The 21455-nt window shown below is 51.5% G+C and overlaps 1 protein-coding gene across 5 annotated transcripts in view; it reads right to left on the reverse strand.

The window, feature by feature from the left end:
• The window catches only part of CRAMP1 (cramped chromatin regulator 1), a 45475-nt gene that overhangs the window by 10121 nt on the left and 13899 nt on the right, over window positions 1-21455 (reverse strand). For all 5 annotated transcript variants that reach the window (XM_081555572.1, XM_081555570.1, XM_081555569.1 and 2 more), the window contains exons 4-13: window positions 21200-21353; window positions 19615-19698; window positions 18131-18179; window positions 6848-6933; window positions 6259-6382; window positions 5198-5279; window positions 3596-4729; window positions 2292-2469; window positions 312-493; window positions 159-233 (exon numbers count right to left, since the gene is read on the reverse strand). In XM_081555572.1, the coding sequence (XP_081411698.1) occupies window positions 159-233; window positions 312-493; window positions 2292-2469; window positions 3596-4729; window positions 5198-5279; window positions 6259-6382; window positions 6848-6933; window positions 18131-18179; window positions 19615-19698; window positions 21200-21353 (2148 nt within the window). The remainder of the gene's footprint in view (window positions 1-158; window positions 234-311; window positions 494-2291; window positions 2470-3595; window positions 4730-5197; window positions 5280-6258; window positions 6383-6847; window positions 6934-18130; window positions 18180-19614; window positions 19699-21199; window positions 21354-21455) is intronic.

The raw sequence follows: 21455 nt of genomic DNA on the forward strand, positions 1-21455 counted from the left end.
GAGGAGGAAAGGGAAAGGACTTCCCCACTTCACATGGAACGCTGAGACACAGGACCCCAGCGTGTCCTGAGCATCCTGGCCAGAGGGATGGGCCGGCCCTCAGGGCAGTGGGCGGGTGGGCGGGGCACCTCACGAGGGTGGGTGGGTGGGGCGCTGACCTGAACCACCAGCGGCTTCCGCAGGTGCCGGTTCCGCAGCTTCCTGGGCTTTGGCAGGAAGAAGTCTGACTGCATCTGCGGGGAGACAGTGCTGACCTGAGTGTGCCCTGTCCGTGCCCGGGCAGCCCAGCAGCCAGGCGGGGCCCCACTTACACTGATGGAGCTCAGGTGCTGCCGGAACGTCAGCTCTGTCTCCTTGTTGGGAAAGAAGAGCTTCCCATGCCGGCTGTTGGGCGGCAATGTTGTTGGGATGGCAAAAAGGCCACCATCTGAGTCACTGCTGCCCGTGCTGGTGGGACTGGCCACCAAGAGGGGCCTCGGAGGGTTTCTCAGACCTAGAGATGGAGAGGGAGATGACAGTGGTGCTCCCCAAGCAACGCCACCAGTGCAGAAGGGCATCCACCAGGAAGAAAATCAGAAAGGAATCCTTGACGACCCTATCCGCTGTCCTTGAAAGAAATCTCCTGTATCTCCGTCCTATAAGAAGCTGCTTTTCTCCTTCTCTCCCTGAAATTCTGGTCCTCACCAAGTAAGCACATCAGAGCTTTCCTTGACCTCCACTGACCTCAGTGGAAGGGCAGATGCACCTTCCAAGTCATCCAGTCTAGATCAGAGGTCAGCAAATGCTCTCTGGACACAGCCAGACAAGTCAGCCTTGAGCACACGGTCTCTGCTGAACTCAGCACAAAAGCAGCCACAGACAACCTGTGAGCCAGTGGCCATGTAAATAAAATAAAACTTTATTTACAACTTTATTTACAACCAGCAAGCTGTGGACCATGGTCCGCTGATCCTTAGTCTTAGTCTGATTATACAGAAAACAGACCCAAAAATAAAAGGACAAAATATTTACGAACTACTCTTTGGGGACTCCGGGCTTCCCAGATGGCATGGCAGTAAAGAATCTGCCTGCCCATGCAGGAGACTTAAGAGATGCAGTTTCGACTTCTGGGTCAGACGATCCCCTGGAGGAGGAAATGGTCACCCACTCCAGTATTCTTGCCTAGAGAATCCCATGGACAGAGGAGCCTGGCGGGCTACAGTCCAAGGGGTCGCAAAAGTCGGCCATGACTGAGCAACTGAACAACAACATTTGGGGACTCTGCTCACTGTTTTCATCACAGACACTGCTGCAGCTTATTTCATGGAAGAGATGGGTCCCCTTTGTTCTTTATTTGCAAATCTTTGAGGCTGAATCGACACACACTGAGTCCAGAGACCGTATCTTCCCAGTGCCTGTCAGGATTCTAGCACTGCAGGTGCCTTGAGCCAGAAATATCCTCAATCCAGGAAAAAATGTGGATATTTAAGAGTTCACAGAATCACAAAACTGTAAGCCCAGAGAGAAAGTGGAGAAGATCATACAGCCTACCCGCTGGCACCACCCGGTTTCACCTCTGATGAACATGCCTCTGCCCTGAGGACAATGGGCTCAGAGTCTGTGGCTGCCCCACAGGCGGCCACCCCCAGGAAAAGGACCAACACCAGGAAGGAAACAGAAAACATGGACAGCAGAAGGGGACCTGACACTCCACCAGCTTCATTCTTTAAAATTCACGCAGAATGAACAATTCCAGCCATGACAATATATTTTTTTTAATAAAAATAATAAGTAAATCAACGCCTTAGGGAAACGGGTTTTGTCTGTCCTGGGCTTTTATGTGCCACATAACCGAATAAAAGACCCTGAACTTAAATCACTTCCCAGACACAACTGTAGACCAGCAGGTAAGCCTGTCTTGCTTTCCAAGATTTGTGTTCAGCTGTTGGGGAATCCCTTAACTGAAGGCCTCAGTATTCTATTATTTCACAGGAAAAGAAAAGCAGCCTTTGTAAGACTCATAAAGAACCAGCCCTCCTCAGGCTCTAAGCCACCTGTTCAGCAGGACACAGAGGCTCCTGGTGACCTCAGAAGGCAGGTTCCCCAAGGTGAACAGACTGGCCAGGGTCCCCCACATCTCGTCAGCTCCCACATCCAGTACCCCAGGGCTTTTGTGCTGGGCCCTGCTCGCCCCCTCCCCATGAGGCGGCGGTGATTTCTGTACCCGCACACCATCCACCAGCCTGTGGCCAACACAGTGGAGCCCCAGGCCCCTGCAGGCCCAGCGCCGCATGTGGCCATCCGAGCCTCACCTGAGGAGCAAGGTACGGAGCTGGGCGAGAAGGCCTTGCTGTGGCGGAGGGCAGCCTGGTTTCGGGGGCAGCGCGGGCTGCGGGAGCTGACCGTCACCACCTTTCCTGGCGGCGTTGTTGACTGCTCCTCCTGGGCAGGCCTCACGGAGGCTGTGGAGCCAGTGTTCACCTCTGGAGCCTGGGACAGAAACAGGCTGGGACACGGGCCAACTCGGCACATGGGCCAACTCAGCACATGGACGATGCTTCTGGAGCAAGTGCCCGGGGTGGAGGCACAGAAACACACTTGAGTGTGGAGGGACGGCAGAGGGCCAGAGATCACACGCCATGACACACGGTCAGTGTCCCAGGCCCCCAGGGAAACAGCCGCTGTCCTCTGGGAGCCCTCTGCCTTCACTGCCATGATGGCACAGACAGGCTGTCCCCCACAGAGACAGGAGGGGATGCCGAGCGGCAAGCTGCAGGGGCTCACCTTCTTAAAGCCTCTTCTGATTGTGAGTCAGAGAAAGGAAACGCAAGAGTAATTTCTAAAGCTAAACACAAGCACAGCCGAAGAGCCCTCTGCTGAGTCAAAACCTCCACCTCAGGGGTTTCGTGGGCCTGCCTGAGGCCACAGCCTCTGCCGGCCCAGCTACCATTGAGTGCCCAGGCCCCCACCACACAGGCACCCCTTTCGCTCAACAAGCCCTGTGACTTCACCACCCCGGCCCCCAGCACCACTGCTCTCCTGCCAGGAGACTCTTCTGGCCCACGTGGGGACTCTGCTCGCTGGCCTCAGCAAGGCCCACCTGGCAGGGCGCCCCTTCCCAGGGCCATCGCAGCCACTGCCCCCCAAGCAGGAGCCTGGCAAGGAACCCCAGACCACTCCAACCAGCCACCTCCCAGGCAGCTGCCCACCAGGTCTCCGGGGCACACTCCATCCAGCCCAGCCCCCACCTAGCTCTGCTCCCTGCACCTCAGCTGTGCCCCCACTGTCCTTCCACGATGGCCTCTCCCAAGCACACTGAAACCTGCCCTGCTCCCAGCTCCAGGCCACGCTGCCCCCGCACCCCTGTCCAAGGCTCATCCCTGTGGCCCACATGCTCAGGCACAGGGCCCTCCCTACAGCTGGCACAGTGCAGCCTGTGTGAGCCCCGTGGGACAGGATGAGGGCCTGCACCACAGGGCACCAGGGCCCCGGCTGCCCACCCCGTGCAGCCCACCCCAGGGAACCACAGGCCAGCCCCGGACCACCTCCTCTGTGGAGCCTCTGGGCCCCGACCACCTGCTCCGAAGCCGAACCCTCCTCTCTGGACTCCACTTACCAGCTGGGGATTGACCTCGGTGGAGATGAGCTTCAAGAGGCAGCTGAGGAGGCGCTGTTTGTGGAAGGTGGCGGGCGGGGGGCCTGCGTGGGGGCCTGGGGCCTCTGGGCCCAGCACCGCCAGCCAGTCGTACTCCAGCTGCAACTTGCTGGGCTTGCCCATCATGAGGTAGACTTCAGCCAGCGTGAGGCTCTCGGAGGTCTGCAGGTTCCAGCCCTCCTCGCGCAGCTGCTGGGCCAGCCGGCTGGCTGGGACGTCCTTTGGAGGCTTGGCGGCTGGCTGACCCTGAGGCAGAGGGTCTGAGGGGCTCACCTTCTCCTGGGGCTCCTCTGCAGGCACGTCCACCAAGTCTTTAGTGCAGACATCCAGCTGGAGCCCGGGGCTGGGCTGAGGCTCTGGGCCAGGTGGGCCACGGACAGGGGACAGGGCCCTGGCCCGCGTGAGGTGGGCCCCCTCCGAGCTACGGGCCTCCGGGGAGGGCCAGGCCGCAGGCCGAGGGTCCACATGGCGGCCCTGCTCGGGAATGATAAGATCCTGGCAGGACTTCATGTAGCGAGGGAAGGGGTCCAGCAGGGACAGCTCGTCCTCCAGATCTGGGAGCTGGCTGCAGGCACACGCTGCCGCTCCCGGCCCTTGGGTGGGGCCGTCCCCACCCTCTGCAGCAGCGGCCGTTGGGGTCTTCTCAAGCCGTCCCCCGGCATCCTGCAGCCCGGCGGGAAGCCTGTCGGAGGCGTCTGGGCTGCTGAAACTTGCGGCAGCTCCCTCCCCAGGGGCACTTTCTGGGGAACTCTCCCCAGAGCTCTGTGAGGCGTCAGCGGAGGGAGGGGGCCGCCCCCCGGCCTTGGCCTCAGAACCGGCCCTCGGGCACTTCAGCTGGCCCCTGGCCGTGCCCTGCCCGCTCTGGATGCCCAGGATCTGGGCTGGGGGCAGCGCGTGGGTGTCCTTGGCACTCTGCTTGCACCGGCCGCCCTCCTGCCAGTGCACCGTGCAGAAGGCCTTGGAGTGTACCACACGGGCCACACCCGGCAGCGGCGTCAGGGTGCAGTTCTCGCCCGGGAACAAGTGCAGCGCCACTTTCTCCTGCGATGGCTCTGCGAACGAGTCCTGCAGCTGCTGCTCCTCCAGCGTCTTCCGCTGAGGGCACCGTCAAGGATCCACCCGTGGCAACTTGAGCCCCCAGGCCACTGGGCCTCAGGGAGACAGGACAGGCACTTCCTTCTGTAGGGGCCCCACCCTCATCACCCGCCCTCTGAGCTGGGGACCGCGCAGAACATGAAGATGGAGATCTGACCTCAGTCATTTCCCTCAACCTGCTGGCAGGGGTGCCTTGGCCACAGCCCGTGGGCCACACGGCAGCCATTCAGGCGTGGAGGGCTGTTGTGACAAGAGTTCTCACGCCACAAGGAAGCCACAAAGGGGCTCAGACCTCAAGCCCAGAGGACAAAGGGCTGTGGGTTTTAGTTCTGTTCCACACCACCCCACGGCCCAACTGCTACACTCCAGGGCTCTGATGCCAAGCCAGGACTGAGGAGGAGACGCCCCCCAAGTCTCAGGCAGCAGGTGCTATGGGGTCTGGGGGTTGCTTCAGTAAGAAAAAGATACGATTCGCACTTCATGAAGTGCCCACTTCTGCTTCAGGAACTCAATGAGGCTGGAGACCTTCCGATGTAGCTCCACAATCATCCTGCACAGAACGAGACAGAGGCAGGGGCTGGGACACACAGGGCCTTCTGGGAGTCCTGGAGGCTGTGGCAGCAAGACGATGCCCAACTCTCGAGGCCCGAGCCACAGCGTCCCTGCAGAGCCACTGGATCCTTTTCTAACATCAACCCTTTAAACTAAGAAAACTGGAGGCCCACGTGAAACTGCAAGAAAGAGTAAAAGAACCCAAGCACCCTTTACAGGACGAGGCCTCAACCAGGACAGGGCCTGGCACAACGGCCCTTCTCTCCTACCAGCTCCTTCATGGGTCAAACAGTGGGTCCAGCCTTAATGAAGCCCAAGAAAATAAAAATACGTATGGGAGGAATGAAGTCCTGACACAGGCTACGACACAGATGAGCCCTGAAACCACGATGCTCACTGAGAGAGGTCAGACAGAAAGGGCCCATGTACAGTTCTGTTGATGTGAAATGTCCAGCACAGGTGAATCTAGAAGGACCAGTGTAGGGCGGCCAGTGGGGCCTGGGGAAGGGGTGGGGGGGATGGGGAGTGAGTGTTAGGTAGGCATGGGGTTTCTTCTTGGGGGTGAAAATTTCTGGAACTAGAGAGAGGTCACGGCTGTACAACACTGTGAAGGTGCCCAATGCCCTGAACTGGGCCCTTAAAAGAACTCACCGTTAATCTACAAAATAACGAGAACTGGAGAATGACCCATCCCTGGGTGCCCGGTGCATAGCCAGACACACATCAGGGACATGGCAGGAGAAAAAAGGGAGCGAGTCTCAGGGAAAGAGGAGGGAAGACCCTGAAGCTGTCGGCCTGTGACCACACGATGCGTTCACACCCACTCTCAGCCCGCAAAACCCCAGCCGGCAACGCAAACGCAGCCCAGGAGTCTGAGGACCCCACGCTGAGGCACCGGGGGGCGGCTGCTGCTCCCCTAGGGGCCCCTCTAGGCCTGTCCCTTGCAGCTCGCCCCCTCCAAACATCGAGCACCTCACCTGAGCCGTGGGTTCTGGGCAAGACTCTGCACGCGGGCCCAGGCGTGGTTATTCCGTGGCTGCAGCTCCACAGGAACTCTCAGGGGCAGGCGCACTGGCTTCTGGTCCTCTTCATCACTCAGGCCTGCGACAGGAAGGGGCTTTAGAGCCTGTCTGGGCACAGACGGACCTCTATGATAAGGCAAAGCTCTTGGCCAGACTGCTAAGGTGCCCAGAGAGGAGGAGGGGCAAGCAGCCCTGGGGAAAGTTAGGGGGGGTAGGTAGGACGAGGAGCGGCTCTCCATTTGCCACAGCCACCGCATACTCGCTGTGCCAGACCCTTGGCCCGGCCACAGGAGACTCGCCCTGACACCTCTGATGCACCATTTCAGGACGGCTGGGGCTTCAGAGCTGGACTGGACGCCTGAGTGGACACACCCCTGTGCCTGGAGCTGCGGTACAGGAGCAGATCACCCAGGCTCGGCCGCCACGGGACTTTTCCAGCTCAGACTGGAAATCACCAAACGCAGCTGCCCAGCAAGCCTACCCGACAGGAGCAAGCCCTCAACGCCCAGCCTGGCCCACCCCAGCAGAGTTGCATCCGACGTACCCTCGGGGTCACAGAGTCTCTTCAGGGCGCGGCACATAGGTGCTTTGATTCGCAGGTTCCTCCCTTTGTACCGGACTGTGGTGGCCCTGGGAGAGGGGTTGAAGGAGCGCTGAGGCCTCAAAGTAGAATCACTCCCACCCTGTGCAGTGATGAAGGGCCCCGGCCGAGCATCCAGCCTGGTCTCCAGGGCTTGTGCTCGGCCCCGTGAGGGGGTCCCTGCAGAAGCTCCCGGGGTTGCAGGCAGGTGGACATCACACGACAGACAACAGGGCTGGCTCTGGACCTCCCTGAGCTGGCAGCACACCACAAAGGGGGCGCCCACCACTCAGGACGCACCCTGCCCTCCTGCCTGGTAACCACGAGCACCTGTCACCTCCCACCCAACAGCCCGCTCCCTGGAGGCCCTCTCCCCTCCTCTGCCCCAGAGCAGATGGGCTCACTCACCTGTACGGGACCTCTCAACCCAACCCACCTCTACCAGTCAGGAACGTCACTCAGGCCTCTGCAAACCACACTGGGGGTCAAATGGAGGCTGGGGCACTGGAAGCCAGCAGGTGGGGGTGCTACATGCTTGCGCTCCCCCCACTGACCTGCAGCGGGCCCAGAATCAGTGGGGCCTGCCCTACACGTCATAGCTGTGGTTGACTCTCTCTCTGAATACTGCTGTGGTAGCAATTTATACAATGTTCAAATTACATAAAGAAATACTACTACTAACTAATGAAAGAAATACAAAAGCCACAAAAAATAGCTCCCTCTGAAAACACATTTGGTATGCTTTGGCAATACTCAATAAAGGTAGATTGTCTTCAAAAGATTGCACCCAAACAAGGTGGGCCAGACAATTACGAAAGATTGGGGGTGATCAGGAAGGTCCCTGCAGCCTCTATGTTCTTGCTCCACTTGACAACAGGAAATCACAAATGACGCGTCTTGGCTAGAACTTCCAAATAAAACCACTACAAGACTCCGCGGAGCAAGCCCCTAAGAAAAGGCGTTGGCCAGCCACCCAATGGCTGGTGAACAAACACAGGTTTATGTTTTACAAAAGGTTTAAGGCTGGTATCTATTGCTTTTATGACTGTTTTGTTTTTTACCTATTTTAAAAATTTAACTACAATCTTGTGTTAGTTTTAGAAGCATAGTAAAGAGATTAAGTTATACATGTATATATTCTTTTCTGGTTCTCACAAGATATTTCACTATTACAAGATACTGAACACAGTTCCCTCTGCTACATAATAATTCCATATTTGCTTTACCTATGGTATTGTATATCTGCTAACACCCAACTCTTAACTTATCCCTCCACCCCCTTACCCTCTGGTAACCATAAGTTTGTTTTCTACATCTATGAATCTGTTTCTGCTTTGTAAATAAGTTCATTTGTATTATTTTTTAGATTCCACAAATGGACATGAATTTGAGCAAACTCTGAGATAGTGAAGGACAGGGAAGCCTGGCATGCTGCAGACCATGTGGTTGAAAAGTTGGCCATGACTGAGCGACTGAACAACAGTGTCAATAAATGTTTTGCCTGTATTTTCTACTAGGAGTTTTATAGTGCTGTGTCTTATATTTACATTTTTAAGCCATTTTGAGTTTGTGTTTGTGTATGGTGTGAAGGTGTGCTTTAACTTCATTGATTTACATGTGACTGACTGTCCAGCTGTCCCAACACCACTTGCTGAAGAGACTGTCTTCTCACCATTGTATACTCTTGCCTCCTTTCTCAAAGGTGAATGGACCATAGGTGTGTGGGTTTATTTCTGGGCTCTCCATTCTCTCCCACTGATCCAAAGGTCTCTTTTCACATGAAGACCACACACCGTTTCGATTACTGTAGCTTTGTAGCATCGTCTGAAGCCTGGGAGGGTTATGCCTCTAGCTTTGCTCTTTTCCCTCAGGATTGCTTTGGCAATTCTGGGTCTTTTTGCTCTCATACAAATTTTAGGATTACTTGTTCTCATTCTGTGAAAAGCATCATGGGTAATTTCATAGGGATCACGTTAAATCTACAGATTGCTTTGTGCAGTATGGCCAATGTTAACTATATTAATTCTTTCACTCCAAGAGCATGGGTTATCTTTCCATTTCCTTGAATCACCTTTGATTTCCTTTATCAGCATTGCAGTTTTCAACATAGAAATTTTTCACCTCTCTAGTCAGGTCTATTCCTAAGGTTTTAATTTTTTTTGATGCAATTTTAAGCACGATTTTACTCTTTCTACCCTTGACCTTAACCAAAGGCTGATAAGCTATTTTTACTTTCTCTTTCTGGTATTTCAGCGTAAAGCTGCTGCTGCTGCTGCTAAGTTGCTTCAGTTGTGTCCGACTCTGTGCGACCCCATAGACGGCAGCCCACCAGGCTCCGCCGTCCCTGGGATTCTCCAGGCAAGAACACTGGAGTGGGTTGCCATTTCCTTCTCCAGTGCATGAAAGGGAAAAGTGAAAGTGAAGTCGCTCAGTCGTGTCCGACTCCTAGCAACCCCACGGGTCTGCAGCCTACCAGGCTCCTCCACCCATGGGATTTTCCAGGCAAGAGTACTGGAGTGGGGTGCCATTGCAAGAAATGCTACCAATTTCTGTGTATTAATCTTGTGTCCTGCTATGTTACTGAATTCACTTTATAAGTTTGAGTGGCTTTTGCATCGAGTCTTTAGGGTTTTCTATATAGAGTCATGTCATCTGCATATGATGACTACTACCTCTTCCCTTCCAGTCTGGATGCCTTTTCTTTCTTTTTTGTGTCTGACTGTTGTGGCTACGAGTTCCAATACTTTGTTAAATAGACGTTATGAGAGCAGTATCCTTGTCTTCTTCCACAAGTTAACAGGAAGGCTGTCAGCTTCTCGTCGTTTAGCATTACGTTGGCTATAGGTCTGTCAAGATTGGTTTTTATTATGTTGAGATGTTTCCTCCATAACTACTTTGGTGAGAGTCAAAAGTTTTTTCTGTATCTGTTTGAGATGATCACATGGCCTTTTCTTCTGTTGATGTGTTTAATCACGTTGACTGACACATGTGTTGAACCATCCTAGGGACCCTGGGACAAATTCAACTTGATTGTGGCATATGATCTTTTTTGCGTGTTGTTAGATTTGGTTTGCTAATATTGTGCTTAAAGTTTTCCATTTGAATTCATCAAAGATACTGGCCAGTCATTGTTTTTGGTATTGACCTGGATTTTGTATCAGGGTGATGGTACATTCACAGACTGACATCGGAAGTATTTCCTCCCCTCAGTTTTCTGGAAGAGTATGAGAAGGATTAATGAAGTTCTTTGTATGTTTGGCAGAATTCTCCAGTGAAGCCATCAGTCTTGGACTTTTGTTTGCAGGGAGATTTTTTTTTTTTAATTTTTATTGGAAGTTTCTGCTGTACAGCAGGTGAATCAGTTATATTATCTATATAAACACATGCTGCTGCTGCTGCTTAGTCACTTCAGTTGTGTCTGACTCTGTGCGACCCTATGGACTGCAGCCTGCTAGACTCCTCTGTCCATGGGATTCTCTAGGCAAGAGTACTAAAGTGGGTTGCCATCCCCCCCCCCCCCACTTCAGGTGATCTTCCCAACGCAGGGATCGAACCCAGGTCTCCGGCATTCCAGACAAATTCTTTACTGCTGAGCGACCAGGGAAGCCCATATATATACACACATCCCTTCTTTTAAAATTTCCGTCCCATTTAAGTCACCACAATGTATTGAGTTCCCTGTGCCATACAGCAGGTTCTCACTAGTTATCTATTTTATATGTATGAAGTGAGTTTTTAAATTACAGATTCTATTTCACCTCCAGTGACTGGTCTATTCAAATTATGTTTCTTTTTGATTCAGTTCTGATGGGCTGTATATATCTAAAAACTTCTCCATTTATACTAGATTGTTCATTTTGTCGGTATGTAACCTTTCATATGCTTATTTAACTTATATGCAGAGTACATCATGAGAAACGTTGGGCTGCATGAAGCACAAACTGGAATCAAGATTGCCGGCAGAAATATCAAAAACCTCAGATATGCAGATGACAACACCCTTATGGCAGAAAGTGAAGAACTAAAGTAGGACATGACTGAGCGACTTCCCTTTCACTTTTCTTTTTCATGCATTGGAGAAGGAAATGGCAACCCACTACAGTGTTCTTGCCTGGAGAATCCCAGGGACGGGGGAGCCTGGTGGGCTGCCGTCTATGGGGTCGCACAGAGTCGGACACGACTGAAGTGACTAAGCAGCAGAAGAACTAAAGAGCCTCTTGATGAAAGTAAAAGAGGAGAGTGAAAAACTTGGCTTGAAGTTGAACATTTAGAAAACAAAGATCATGGCAAATAGAAGGGAAAATAGTGGAAACAGTGGCAGACTTTATTTTGGGGGGCTCCAAAATCACTGCAGGTGGTGACTGCAGCCATGAAATTAAAAGATGCGTGCTCCTTGGAAGAAAAGTTATGACCAACCTAGACAGCATATTAAAAAGCAGAGACATCACTTTGCCAACAAAGGTCTGTCTAGTCGAAGCTATGGTTTTTCCAGTACTCGTGTATGGATGTGAGAGTGGACTATAAAGAAAGCTTAGTGCTGAAGAATTGATGCTTTTGTACTATGGTATTAGAGAAGACTCTTGAGAGTCCCTTGGACTGCAAGGAGATCCAACCAGTCCATCTTAAAGAAAATCAGTCCTGAATATTTACTGGAAGGACTGATGCTGAAGCTGAAACTCCAATACTTTGGCCACCTGCTGCGAAGAATTGACTCATTTGAAAAGACCCTGATGCTGGGAAAGATTGAAGACAGAAGGAGAAGGGGACAACAGAGGATGAGATGATTAGATGGCCTCACTGACTCAACGGACATGAGTTTGAGTACAGACTACAGGAGTTGGTGATGGACAGGGAGGCCTGGCGTGCTGCAGTCCATGGGGTCGCAGTCGGACACGACTAAGCGACTGAACTGGACTTTTCGTATTTTCCAAATCATTTTTTGTATTTCTGAGGTGTCGGTTGCTGTTTCTCCTCTCTTACTTCATTTGGGCCCTCTCTCTGTTCTTCTTGGTGAGCCTGACTAGAGATTTATCAATATTTTTGTCCTTTTAAAAAACCCAACTCTTGGTTTTATTGCTTTTTTTCCTATTAATTTCTATTTATGTCCTCTCATCTTTATTCTGACTTCATGTTTTGTTTGTTCTTTTTCTAATTCTTTTAGGTGGTAGGTTTATTTGGGTTTTTTCTTGTTGTTTTGACAAGGGCCTGTATGACTATGAACTTTTCAGACCTGCTTCTGCTATACCCATGGACTTCGTATGGTTGTGTTTTCACTGCCTTTTGTGTTTAGGATTTTTTTTTCTCTTTGATTTCATCTCTGACCCATTGATGATTTTTTAGTAGCACACTGTTTAGTCTCTGTGTAATCATTTTTTCCTCATTTCCCTTTCTGTGGTTGATTTCTAATTTCATGCAGTTGTGGTCAGAAAAGATGCTTGAAATAACTTCTGTTCTCTTAAACATGTTGAGATTTGTTCTGTGTCCAAGTATGTGGTCTATCCTAGAGAATGGTCCATGGATACTTACAAAGAACGTATATTCTGGCGTTTTTTTGGATGTAATGTCCTGTAGCTATCAATTAAGTCTAACTGTTCTATTGTGTCATTTAGGATCTCTGTTGCCTCACTGATGTTTCTGTCTAGAAAATATGTCTATTGATGTCTGTGGGGTGTTAAAGTCTCCTACTATTATTGCATTCCCATCAATTTCTCCCTTTGTGTCTGTTAGTACTTGGTTTTCACTTTGTTTCTGGCTGTGCTGGGTATTCATTGCCACATATGAGCTTTCTCCAGTTGCAGTGCAAGGGCTTCATGTTGCAATGCACAGACTACCCTTATTCCAGAGCACGGGTTCTAGAGAACATGGGCTCAGTAGTTGCAGCATGTGGGATCTTCGTTCCTGAACCAGGGATTGAACCAGGGCCATGGCAGTGAAAGCACAAAGTCTTAACCACTGGACCACCAAGAATTCCCTATCGCTTTTAACACCTATTTTGTCTGATATGAGTACTGTGACCTCCATTTTCTGGTCGTTTCCATTTGTATCAAATACCTTTTTCCATCCCCTCACTTTCAATCTCTGTCTTTCCCTCTAAAGTGGATCTCTTATAGGTAGCCTACTGTAAGTTCTTTTATTATCCAACCTGACATTTTGTGTCTTTTGATCAGAGCATTTAGTCCATTGACATTTAAAGTAACTACTGAAAAGTATGTATTTATTGCCATTAAAATCTTGTTTTCCAGTTAATTTTAGATTTCTTTTTTGGTGTTGTTTTGTAATTTTCATTTTCCCTTTTGTGGCCTGATGGTTTTTTTCTTGTCTCATTCTTGAGTTCCTTTCTGTTTGGTTTTGGCCAATCTACTCCTTGTTTTTGATTTGTGGTTACCTTAGTTCTTAAATATGTTAACCCAGAACTGTATCTACTAGCTTTATACTGGTAATCATATAAACTCAGACACATCCCCAAAGATCTACACTTCCTTACTCCCCTCCCCCATATTTTGTGATTTTTAAGTCTTACCTTACATCTTCATGTTTATCCTTTGCTGTTCATTGTAGTTATAATCGCATTCACAGAATTTTTTGATTTTTTTAAATCTATATACTGGCTTATCTAAAGTGATCTTTAGTCCTTTTAATAGATTTCTCTTTCCTATTGTCATATTTCCTTTTCCTATAGACTCCTGCTTCTCTTTTTATTTAGAGAGGACCTCTCACTATTCCTTTTAGGATAGGTTTAGTATCACTGTATTCCTTTAGTGTTTGCTTATCTGCGAAGTTCGCTCTCCTTGAGCTCCAAATGATCATCTTGCTGGGTTGAGTATCCTAGATGGAAGGTTTTCCCCTTTTGGGACTCTGAATTTATTTCGCCACTCCCTTATAGCCTGGACCGTTCTGTAGAGAAATCAGCTGATAGCCTTGTGGAGGTTTCTTTGTAACTGACTCTTTGTTTTTCTCCTGCTGCCTTTAGAATCCTCTCTTTATCTTTGGGACCCTCTGTGCTTCCGGTCCCTTGAAAACTGTTTCCCACTTTAGGTCTGGGAGACTTCCAAATGTATTTTTGATTCCCTTTTTCTTCTCCTCTTGGGTTTCCTTTTATACATAGATTGGTGCACTTCATACTATTCCACTGATCCGGTATGTTGCTTTCATTTTTTTCATTTGTCTGTTCTGATTGGGTGATTTCTGTTATTCTATCTTCCAGATCACTTATTCATTCTTCTGCATTATTTAATTTGCTGTTTACTGTCTTTAGCTCAGTTTTCATCTTGGTAACTGAGTTGTCTAATTTTGATTGGCTCCTCTTTATACTTTTTAGATCCTTATGACAGTGATCTGCATTTCTAATGACAGCCTTTCTTAATTCCTTCAGCATTTTTATTACCTCTTTTTTGAGCATGGGGTAGACTGGAGAGGTCTATTTCATTATTTGTTCTCTTAGGAGATTTCCCTCATTCTTTTATTTTCTTAAGGATTTAAAAGTCTTACTCTTACAAGTCACAGCTGATGAACACAAAAGCTTCCCACACAGGCACCACTTGGCGGGAAGAGCTGTTCCCAGGAGAAGGGTGGTGGGACAAGCAGAAACCTGCACAGCCCAGAGTCCATAGTGGAGTGGGGTCAGGGCCTGAGGGCCTCAGAGGAGCTCCAGTAGCCACAGCACACGTACTCAATGATCCGGTCCACTGCCAGCTTGCTTTGGGGACCCGGCAAATATGGCTCAACCAAAACTGGTGTCCCATGTTTGAATGCACCACAGGAAGCAGAGGTTCTCATACCCTGGCCCTTTCCATTCTGTGATCAGGTTTTACCTTCATAGCCTTCTTTAACATAATATTCACACAGGCCTCTACTTGTGGCTTTCTGCCTTGTAGAAGAGGTCAAAAATAGAGGGGCTTTCTGGCAGTGGATCCTGAAGATGAGGTTCCACTTTCCTCTTCCCTCCTCAGGTTCTGTTTCAGCTCCTGTCATCTTTTAATCCAATCCATCCAACCCTGGCTTCATTATTTAACAGTCACCTAGGAAAGCTTTTCAGCTCTTTCTGACTCTAGGCAGTCTTTCCCATAAGATACTGTGCAAACATCTTAGGGTCTGTTTGTTAAGAGTGTAGCAGAAAGACCCTGTGTCTTCAGTTACAGACATGGGTTCTTGTTCAGCTCTACCAACCCTCCAGGACTCAGGGGAGATCACATTCCCTCTCTGGTCCTTGCTCTGATGAGAACCTCTGTTACCACTCGATGCCCCTTCTCTATCCTCTTGTTCTTTTAACTGGGGGTAGTTCCTCTGGTTTTTCATTTTACTTAAATTTCTCTGAGCCTGTGAATTTAGGAGAAACAGTTACCTGGGCAGGCAGACCCCCAGGAGCCAGCTCCCCCCACCGTTGTGTCAGGAGGGGAGGTTCAGGGAGGATGAGAGCCTGCAGGGAACATGGTCTCCACTGAGACCAAGCGCTTGAGACTGAACCCCCTCAACCCAGGGGAAACACACACAGCAGAGCACTCCCAGGATGTGCTGAGGATGCTGGAGTGGGAACTAAGAACAATGGGTCAGTTCTTACACAGCTCCCCCCAGTAGAGGGTTCTGGAACAAGTGGATGTTCCTGCCCCTCCATCCCAGACAAACACAACAGCAGCAGCAAGATTTAAAGAGCTGGGGAGCCATGTCACGTGGCACCTGTATTTGTGATAACCACATTTTCCGTTAAACTGCTGTTTTGGGACTTCCCTTTTTTTAAGTGAAATTGAACAGGGCCTCTTTATGACTAGAGACCTCAGAATCTGAGGTTACGATCCCTTTCCTCTTCTCACAAATCAAAGTTCCAGGAGTAGCTTGAGGCTGGAGCCAGCACAGGGAGGCCTGGCCCCAGCCGGGCTGGAGAGGAGCACCTGCAGGAGAATCAGGCCCTGCCCTGCTCACACAGAGCAATGCAGAAGCCCCTCTGAGTCCTCCACCAGTGTGACTTCAACAAAACAGACAGCAGAGTAACTCCTCTGTGTGCACAGGAGTTGAGCTTTCCTTCCTTATATTTTTCATTCACTTCTCTGCAAAGTTAACTTGATAAGTCTAATAAACATGTGCCAAATTCTATGCTGCTGGGTCTGTGACCAATGTAATGAGATTTAATTTTAGAGCTTTTCTCAATTCATTTGCTCCTTAATCTAATTCTACAATTTTATAACGAAGGGAGATAGACATTTATTTGGAAACAGTCTGCATGAGAGGCAGGGATGGGAAGTGAGATAAACACTCAATGTTCTGATGTCAAGGACTAGTTTTTCCACAGGCACCTTCCTAACTCCCCCATCTCTGTCTCACTTTTACAGGATTTTTGCTTTGTTCTTCAAAACTGATGTCTGTTGTCAAAAGAACACACAACAGATGTACAGAGCAGAATTTAAAGTCTAGAAACAGACCCACACAGTACAGTCAACAGACCTTAGACGAGGGTAAAAAAGCAGTGAATGGGGGAAGCAAGTGGGGCCAGTCCAACTGGACACACCCACAGGCCATAAATTGGACCTTGGCACAAACGACATGGTGTGTACCAAAGTCAATTCAGTGTGGATTTGTGTATCAAACCATAAAACTTTTAGGAAAAAATCTTGTGACCTCAAGTTCAGCAAAGACTTCTTAGACATACTAAAGGACTAGTGAAGTTGCTCAGTTGTGTCCAACTCTTTGCGACCCCATGGACTGTGGCCTAACAGGCTCCTCAGTCCATGGAATTTTCCAGGCAGGAGTACTGGAGTGGGTTGCCATGTCCTTCTCCAGGGGATCTTCCCGACCCAGGGATCAAACCCGGGCCTCCCACATTGCAGGCAGATGCTTTACCGTCTGAGCCACCAGGGAAGCCCCAGACATACTAAAAGCATAATCCAAATATGAAAAAGACAACAAACTGGACTTCACCACAGCTGAAAATGTTTACCCTTCTGAAGGTCACTGATAAAGCCACTAAGAAGATGAACCACAGACTAGGAGGAAACGTCTATAAGTCACCTGCCTGACACAAGGCTTGTGTCTGGAACAAATGAAGGACATTCAAAACTCAGTGGGCACAAGACCTGAAGTGACACCCCACAAGAGACAACCAGTGAGTCTTAGGAAGGTGTTCAATACCAGCCCTCAGGGAAATGAAGTGAAAACCACAGTAAGACACTCCTTCACCAGCAGAGTGGCTCAGAAGATCAGACAGTCTGAGCACACCCAGCGTGGTGCATGTGGGGGCACCCGGAAGCCTCCCGGGAAAGCAGGCGGGCAGCTCTGTGTAAGGTCTACACATGCCCACCACTCCTTCTCTGGGAATCTATAACAAATGCTGGAGTCAATGGCAAGTCCTTCACTCTCCATAAACTGCCTATGTCCCTTACCGGGGAGTGGGGGAAGGATGAAGAGACCACGGATCCACACAGCCACAGGGACAGCATTCCAGGGAAGGCTTGTGCACATACCACCACTCAAACCTTTAGATCCTGGAGCCAACACATCTGACAGGCACAAGGCAGGTGTGAGGGCAGGAAGGCAGGCAGGCAGGCCTGACATTGACGGTGCACAGGTGGATGGGGGTGATAAAACAATCCTGAGGCAGGGGCCGCTGGCCTCCAACCATACCCCATACCTCTGACAGGCTTGGGGTACCCAGTGATTCCAGCTGCCTGCCCCCCGCCACCAGGACGAATCTCTGCTCTTTCATACGTAGTGATGCAAACAACCTGGTCACTCTCAGGCCTGCTCAGACGGGTGACAGTCCAGACACAGAGCCTAGGAACCCACCGCCAGCCTCTACTGGGCCAGAGCCAAAGCGCAAGTGCACATGGTCAGCCTGCCTGGCAGGCCTTCAGCCTGAGGACAGGGGCCCACCAGCCATCCAACACCAGGCCGAGGAAGGAGAGCAGCTGGGACAGGACAGAGGGCCTTCCAGAAGCAAGAGGAGCTCCCACACTACAAAGCAAGAGATTGAGAAGAAGAGGGAGACGTGAAAGAGTGAGGGCTGAGTGGAGACCTGCAAAGAGGGATGGACCCCAGGTCGGGGAGAAGCTGGGGCAGGTCAACCCACTCCCCTGGGCTGGCCACCTCCTAACGGGCAGGTGTTTAGCTGCAAGGGCATAAGGGTTAACTCTGACGAGTTCAAGTCTTAATGGTTCTCACTGAGAAAAGGAGAGAAAACTGCATGTATTTCAAAGTCTATATTTGAGAGAAAAGTGCAAATTCACAGGAGCCAGCCTACCGCCCACGCCATCTACTCACCCAGCCTGAATGAGCTCGTTTAGCTTCGTGGCGTTTTTGTCATCCATGCCTTCAGTGGAAAAACAAACACACATGAGCATCAAGGTACCAGGAGAAGAGCCCAGCAAGACTCCATGCGATTATCTTCGGCGCAGAATCCAAACCCCTTAATGGAGCATCAGGGACTCCCAGAGTAACATCCGTGTCAGCTGCAGCCCCCAGAGCCCACATGTCAGCTGCACTGAGAGCACTGTCCCCTCTCCACCAACCACTTGCCCCCAACTACCTCATGAGACACTACCCTTTACTGGGGACCACCGTGCCCCACCACGCCTGTCCTGCTGGGCTCCTGGGTTACCTGTGGGCTCTCCTCCAACAGCTCTGCCAAAGCATGGGCTGAGCCCCTGCCTGTTTACTAGAGTGGATGCCCCCCTACCCCGACCCAGGGGCGACAGAAAGTCGACAAAAGGACAAGGCTGGGGGAGCCTTCTGTGGGGAGGGGTCCAGCTGGGTGACACGGATGGGAAGACCAAAGACAAGGCCCCAGCCCTGGGCCAACACTCCAGGACCAGGAGTGCTTCAGGGAAGGACAGGGATTCAGGAGCCCAGCAGAGCACCCAGAGCAAGAGCCAGGGGTCTGTTTAGGAGTCCTCAGCCTGCAGGAGGAGGGGCGGGGAGCCAGGACGCCTGGCCCTTTCTTCAGAGGCTCCTGGAAGTCCTGCCTATTTCAGGAAGGGCAGGTCACCCAGGGAACGCCCGCCCCCCCCCCCAGCCTGCCCGGCTGTGACGCTCTCGGTGGCAGCTTATCCTCACCTCACAGGTGGCCCTGCAGGGGTGTGCCTTTCCAAGCCATGTTGACAGGCTGCAGCCTCGTGTGTATAGTCACATGGGGAGGCCAGAGCAGTTGTACAGCTAAAGGGAATCTAATCACGAGGAGATGCTCAGACCAAGGCAAAGGGAGGGTCCCAGACCCCTCAGAGCACCAGAGTTGGGAAAGACCAGGAAGTAGGGGCTGTTCTAAGTCCAGACCCAGGAGACACGGCAGTTGTAAACGGGCATGTTGTGGACAGGTGTGCGCCACCTGGCGTGGTGGATGTCCTGGGAGACCTGAGTTGGGCAGGAGACCAGTGAGGCTGTGGTGCCCACCAGAAACATTTTACACATGCTGGGTGGGCAGGGGAACATCCTTGTTCTCAGGGGCCAGTGGCTAAGGGGCTCACAGTGTGCTTGGGCGTCTGCAACTTACAGTCCCTTGGCTGAGCAAGAAGAAAGCCAGTGTGTGGAGGGGCTGGGGCCAGGAGAGGTAACACAGACGTGGCCAAGGTTCAGGCCAGTAAAATCTAAACGACAGTGTGTGAGGTCAATACATCCTCCTTCAATACTTCTATACATTAAAACATTTTGTACATTAAAATGTTTTCAGGCTGAAAGCTGGAGAGAAAACAGAGAGCCCCAGGACTAAAGCTGCAGCCCCACCGGGAGGAGGTCCTGGGGAAGGTACTCACAGCCCCCGATCTTTTTGCGCAGCTCCCCGTAGCAGATGAGGCCGTACAGCTCCTGGGATGACTTCTTGAGCCCGCGGGAGAACACTGAAAATGAGGGAAGGTGCCGCTTCAGGAGGAGAGCACAGACGTGCAGGGCTCGAGGTCACACCAGGGCACTGGGGCACTTCTTGGCTTTGACCCCTGGGCCACGGGGCAGAGCACACAGCAATATGGCGCTGTTTTTGCACTTTTCAAAAGAAAAAGAGGTAGGAGGGGGCCCTAACAGGCAGAGCAATGTCCCTAGAGAGAAAATGGAATGCCCAGTACGGCAGTCTTCCACCAGGCGTGGGAATGTGGGATCACCTCTCTGTGCACAGATCCGGCTGAGCCCTGACACGGGCTAGGGGAGGGTGGAGGGTGGTGGGGGCCGGGCAGCACGGACAGATCTGAGAAGCTCAGAATAGAACCAGCAAGACTGATAGGCGGGTAGGAGACATCCACAAAGATTCAAAGGAAAGACAGGGACACTGTCATGGGAAGTGCAGTGACCATCACAACTGTGACTGTCCAGAGCTTAGTCCACAGTCCCTAGAGCCCTGTCGCTGGCCACGGCATCGAGAAAGGACTTCTCCAGGGCAAAGGACAGCAAACCATGGCTCACGAGCCAGACCCAGCCAGGGCTCTCTGTAAACACGCAAATGCAGCAGCAGCAGCAGCACGCAGTCCTCCACACCCCGTCCACACAAGCGAGGAAGCAGGGTGAAGCAGTTTCAGTAAAGACAGTAACCCTCCAAAGCCAGATTTCTTATAGGAGGACAGCTCGGACCAACCCTGGGCCTTTCCAGGCTGGAGGAAGCCCTGGCTCTGGCACCCTGACCGCAGGGAGAGTCAGTGGGGAAGCCGGAGGGGTCATCGGGGAGGCGAGAACTCACTGCCCGGCCAGAGTCAACCTGCGGGGCACAGGCAGAGTTCGCAGGATTGGCATGAGCACGGCCACCACAGTCATCCTGCATCAGCACTGCTGCTAATGGGCTGTGTCAGACACCAGGCAGTCACAAGAGGGACTGAGCCATGAGAAGCAGCAGAGGTGACACAGACACGGCTCTCCCAGCGTGTGGACACAGGAGGTGGCAATGCCTCCACAGAGGACAGAGATGCTGACGGAAGGGGTGCTCTGAGCAGGAAGTCAGGACTGCACCTGGCAATGACCTAGACATGTGACTTAAAGATGGTACCATGCAAACCAGACTCAAACATAGGTGACAAGGGCCTGGGAAAGCCCTGGATGGCCAGCCCTCCACCCCCAGCCTCCCACGCCAGGCTCGGCCCACTCCTAACCCACCAGGGCCCCCTTGGGACAAGGGCGGGTAATGAAGAGGTGGGATCCAGGACCACAGTACCTCCCTCCCAGCAAGCAAGCCCGGCACCCAGACACCACAGGCGTTCTCGCAGTTCAGCCCAACCACCAGATACAAGGCCTCCTGCCAGCCAGCGTGCTGAGCTGAGGACACCCCAGGCCATGTGCTGGGTGAGAAGGAGGCCAGAGCGAGGCCGGCAAGTGTGCCAAAGCCGCACTCCGGACTGGGGGCGGGCAGATGGTGCTCACCATTGTCAAAGTCGATGTACTTGGTAATCTTGTGCCACGTGCGGTAGTAGAAGTGGCGCACCTGCTCCTTGTTCTTCACCATGCTGGCTGGCTTGCCCTTCTTCCTGTACTTCAGAGCGATGTTGTTCTGGATTGCCTCAAAGTCCTTCCCATGCTGCAAAACAAAGCCCACGTGACCAGTACAAGGTTATCATGACAAGGCAGCCTTTGTACAAGGCAGATGCTTCCCGAAAAGGGAGAAGCGGCCTTCACAGCT

Source organism: Giraffa tippelskirchi, chromosome 13 (assembly GCF_054371585.1).
Source record: "Giraffa tippelskirchi isolate mGirTip1 chromosome 13, T2T-mGirTip1v1.2.pri, whole genome shotgun sequence".
Lineage (NCBI taxonomy): Eukaryota > Metazoa > Chordata > Mammalia > Artiodactyla > Giraffidae > Giraffa > Giraffa tippelskirchi.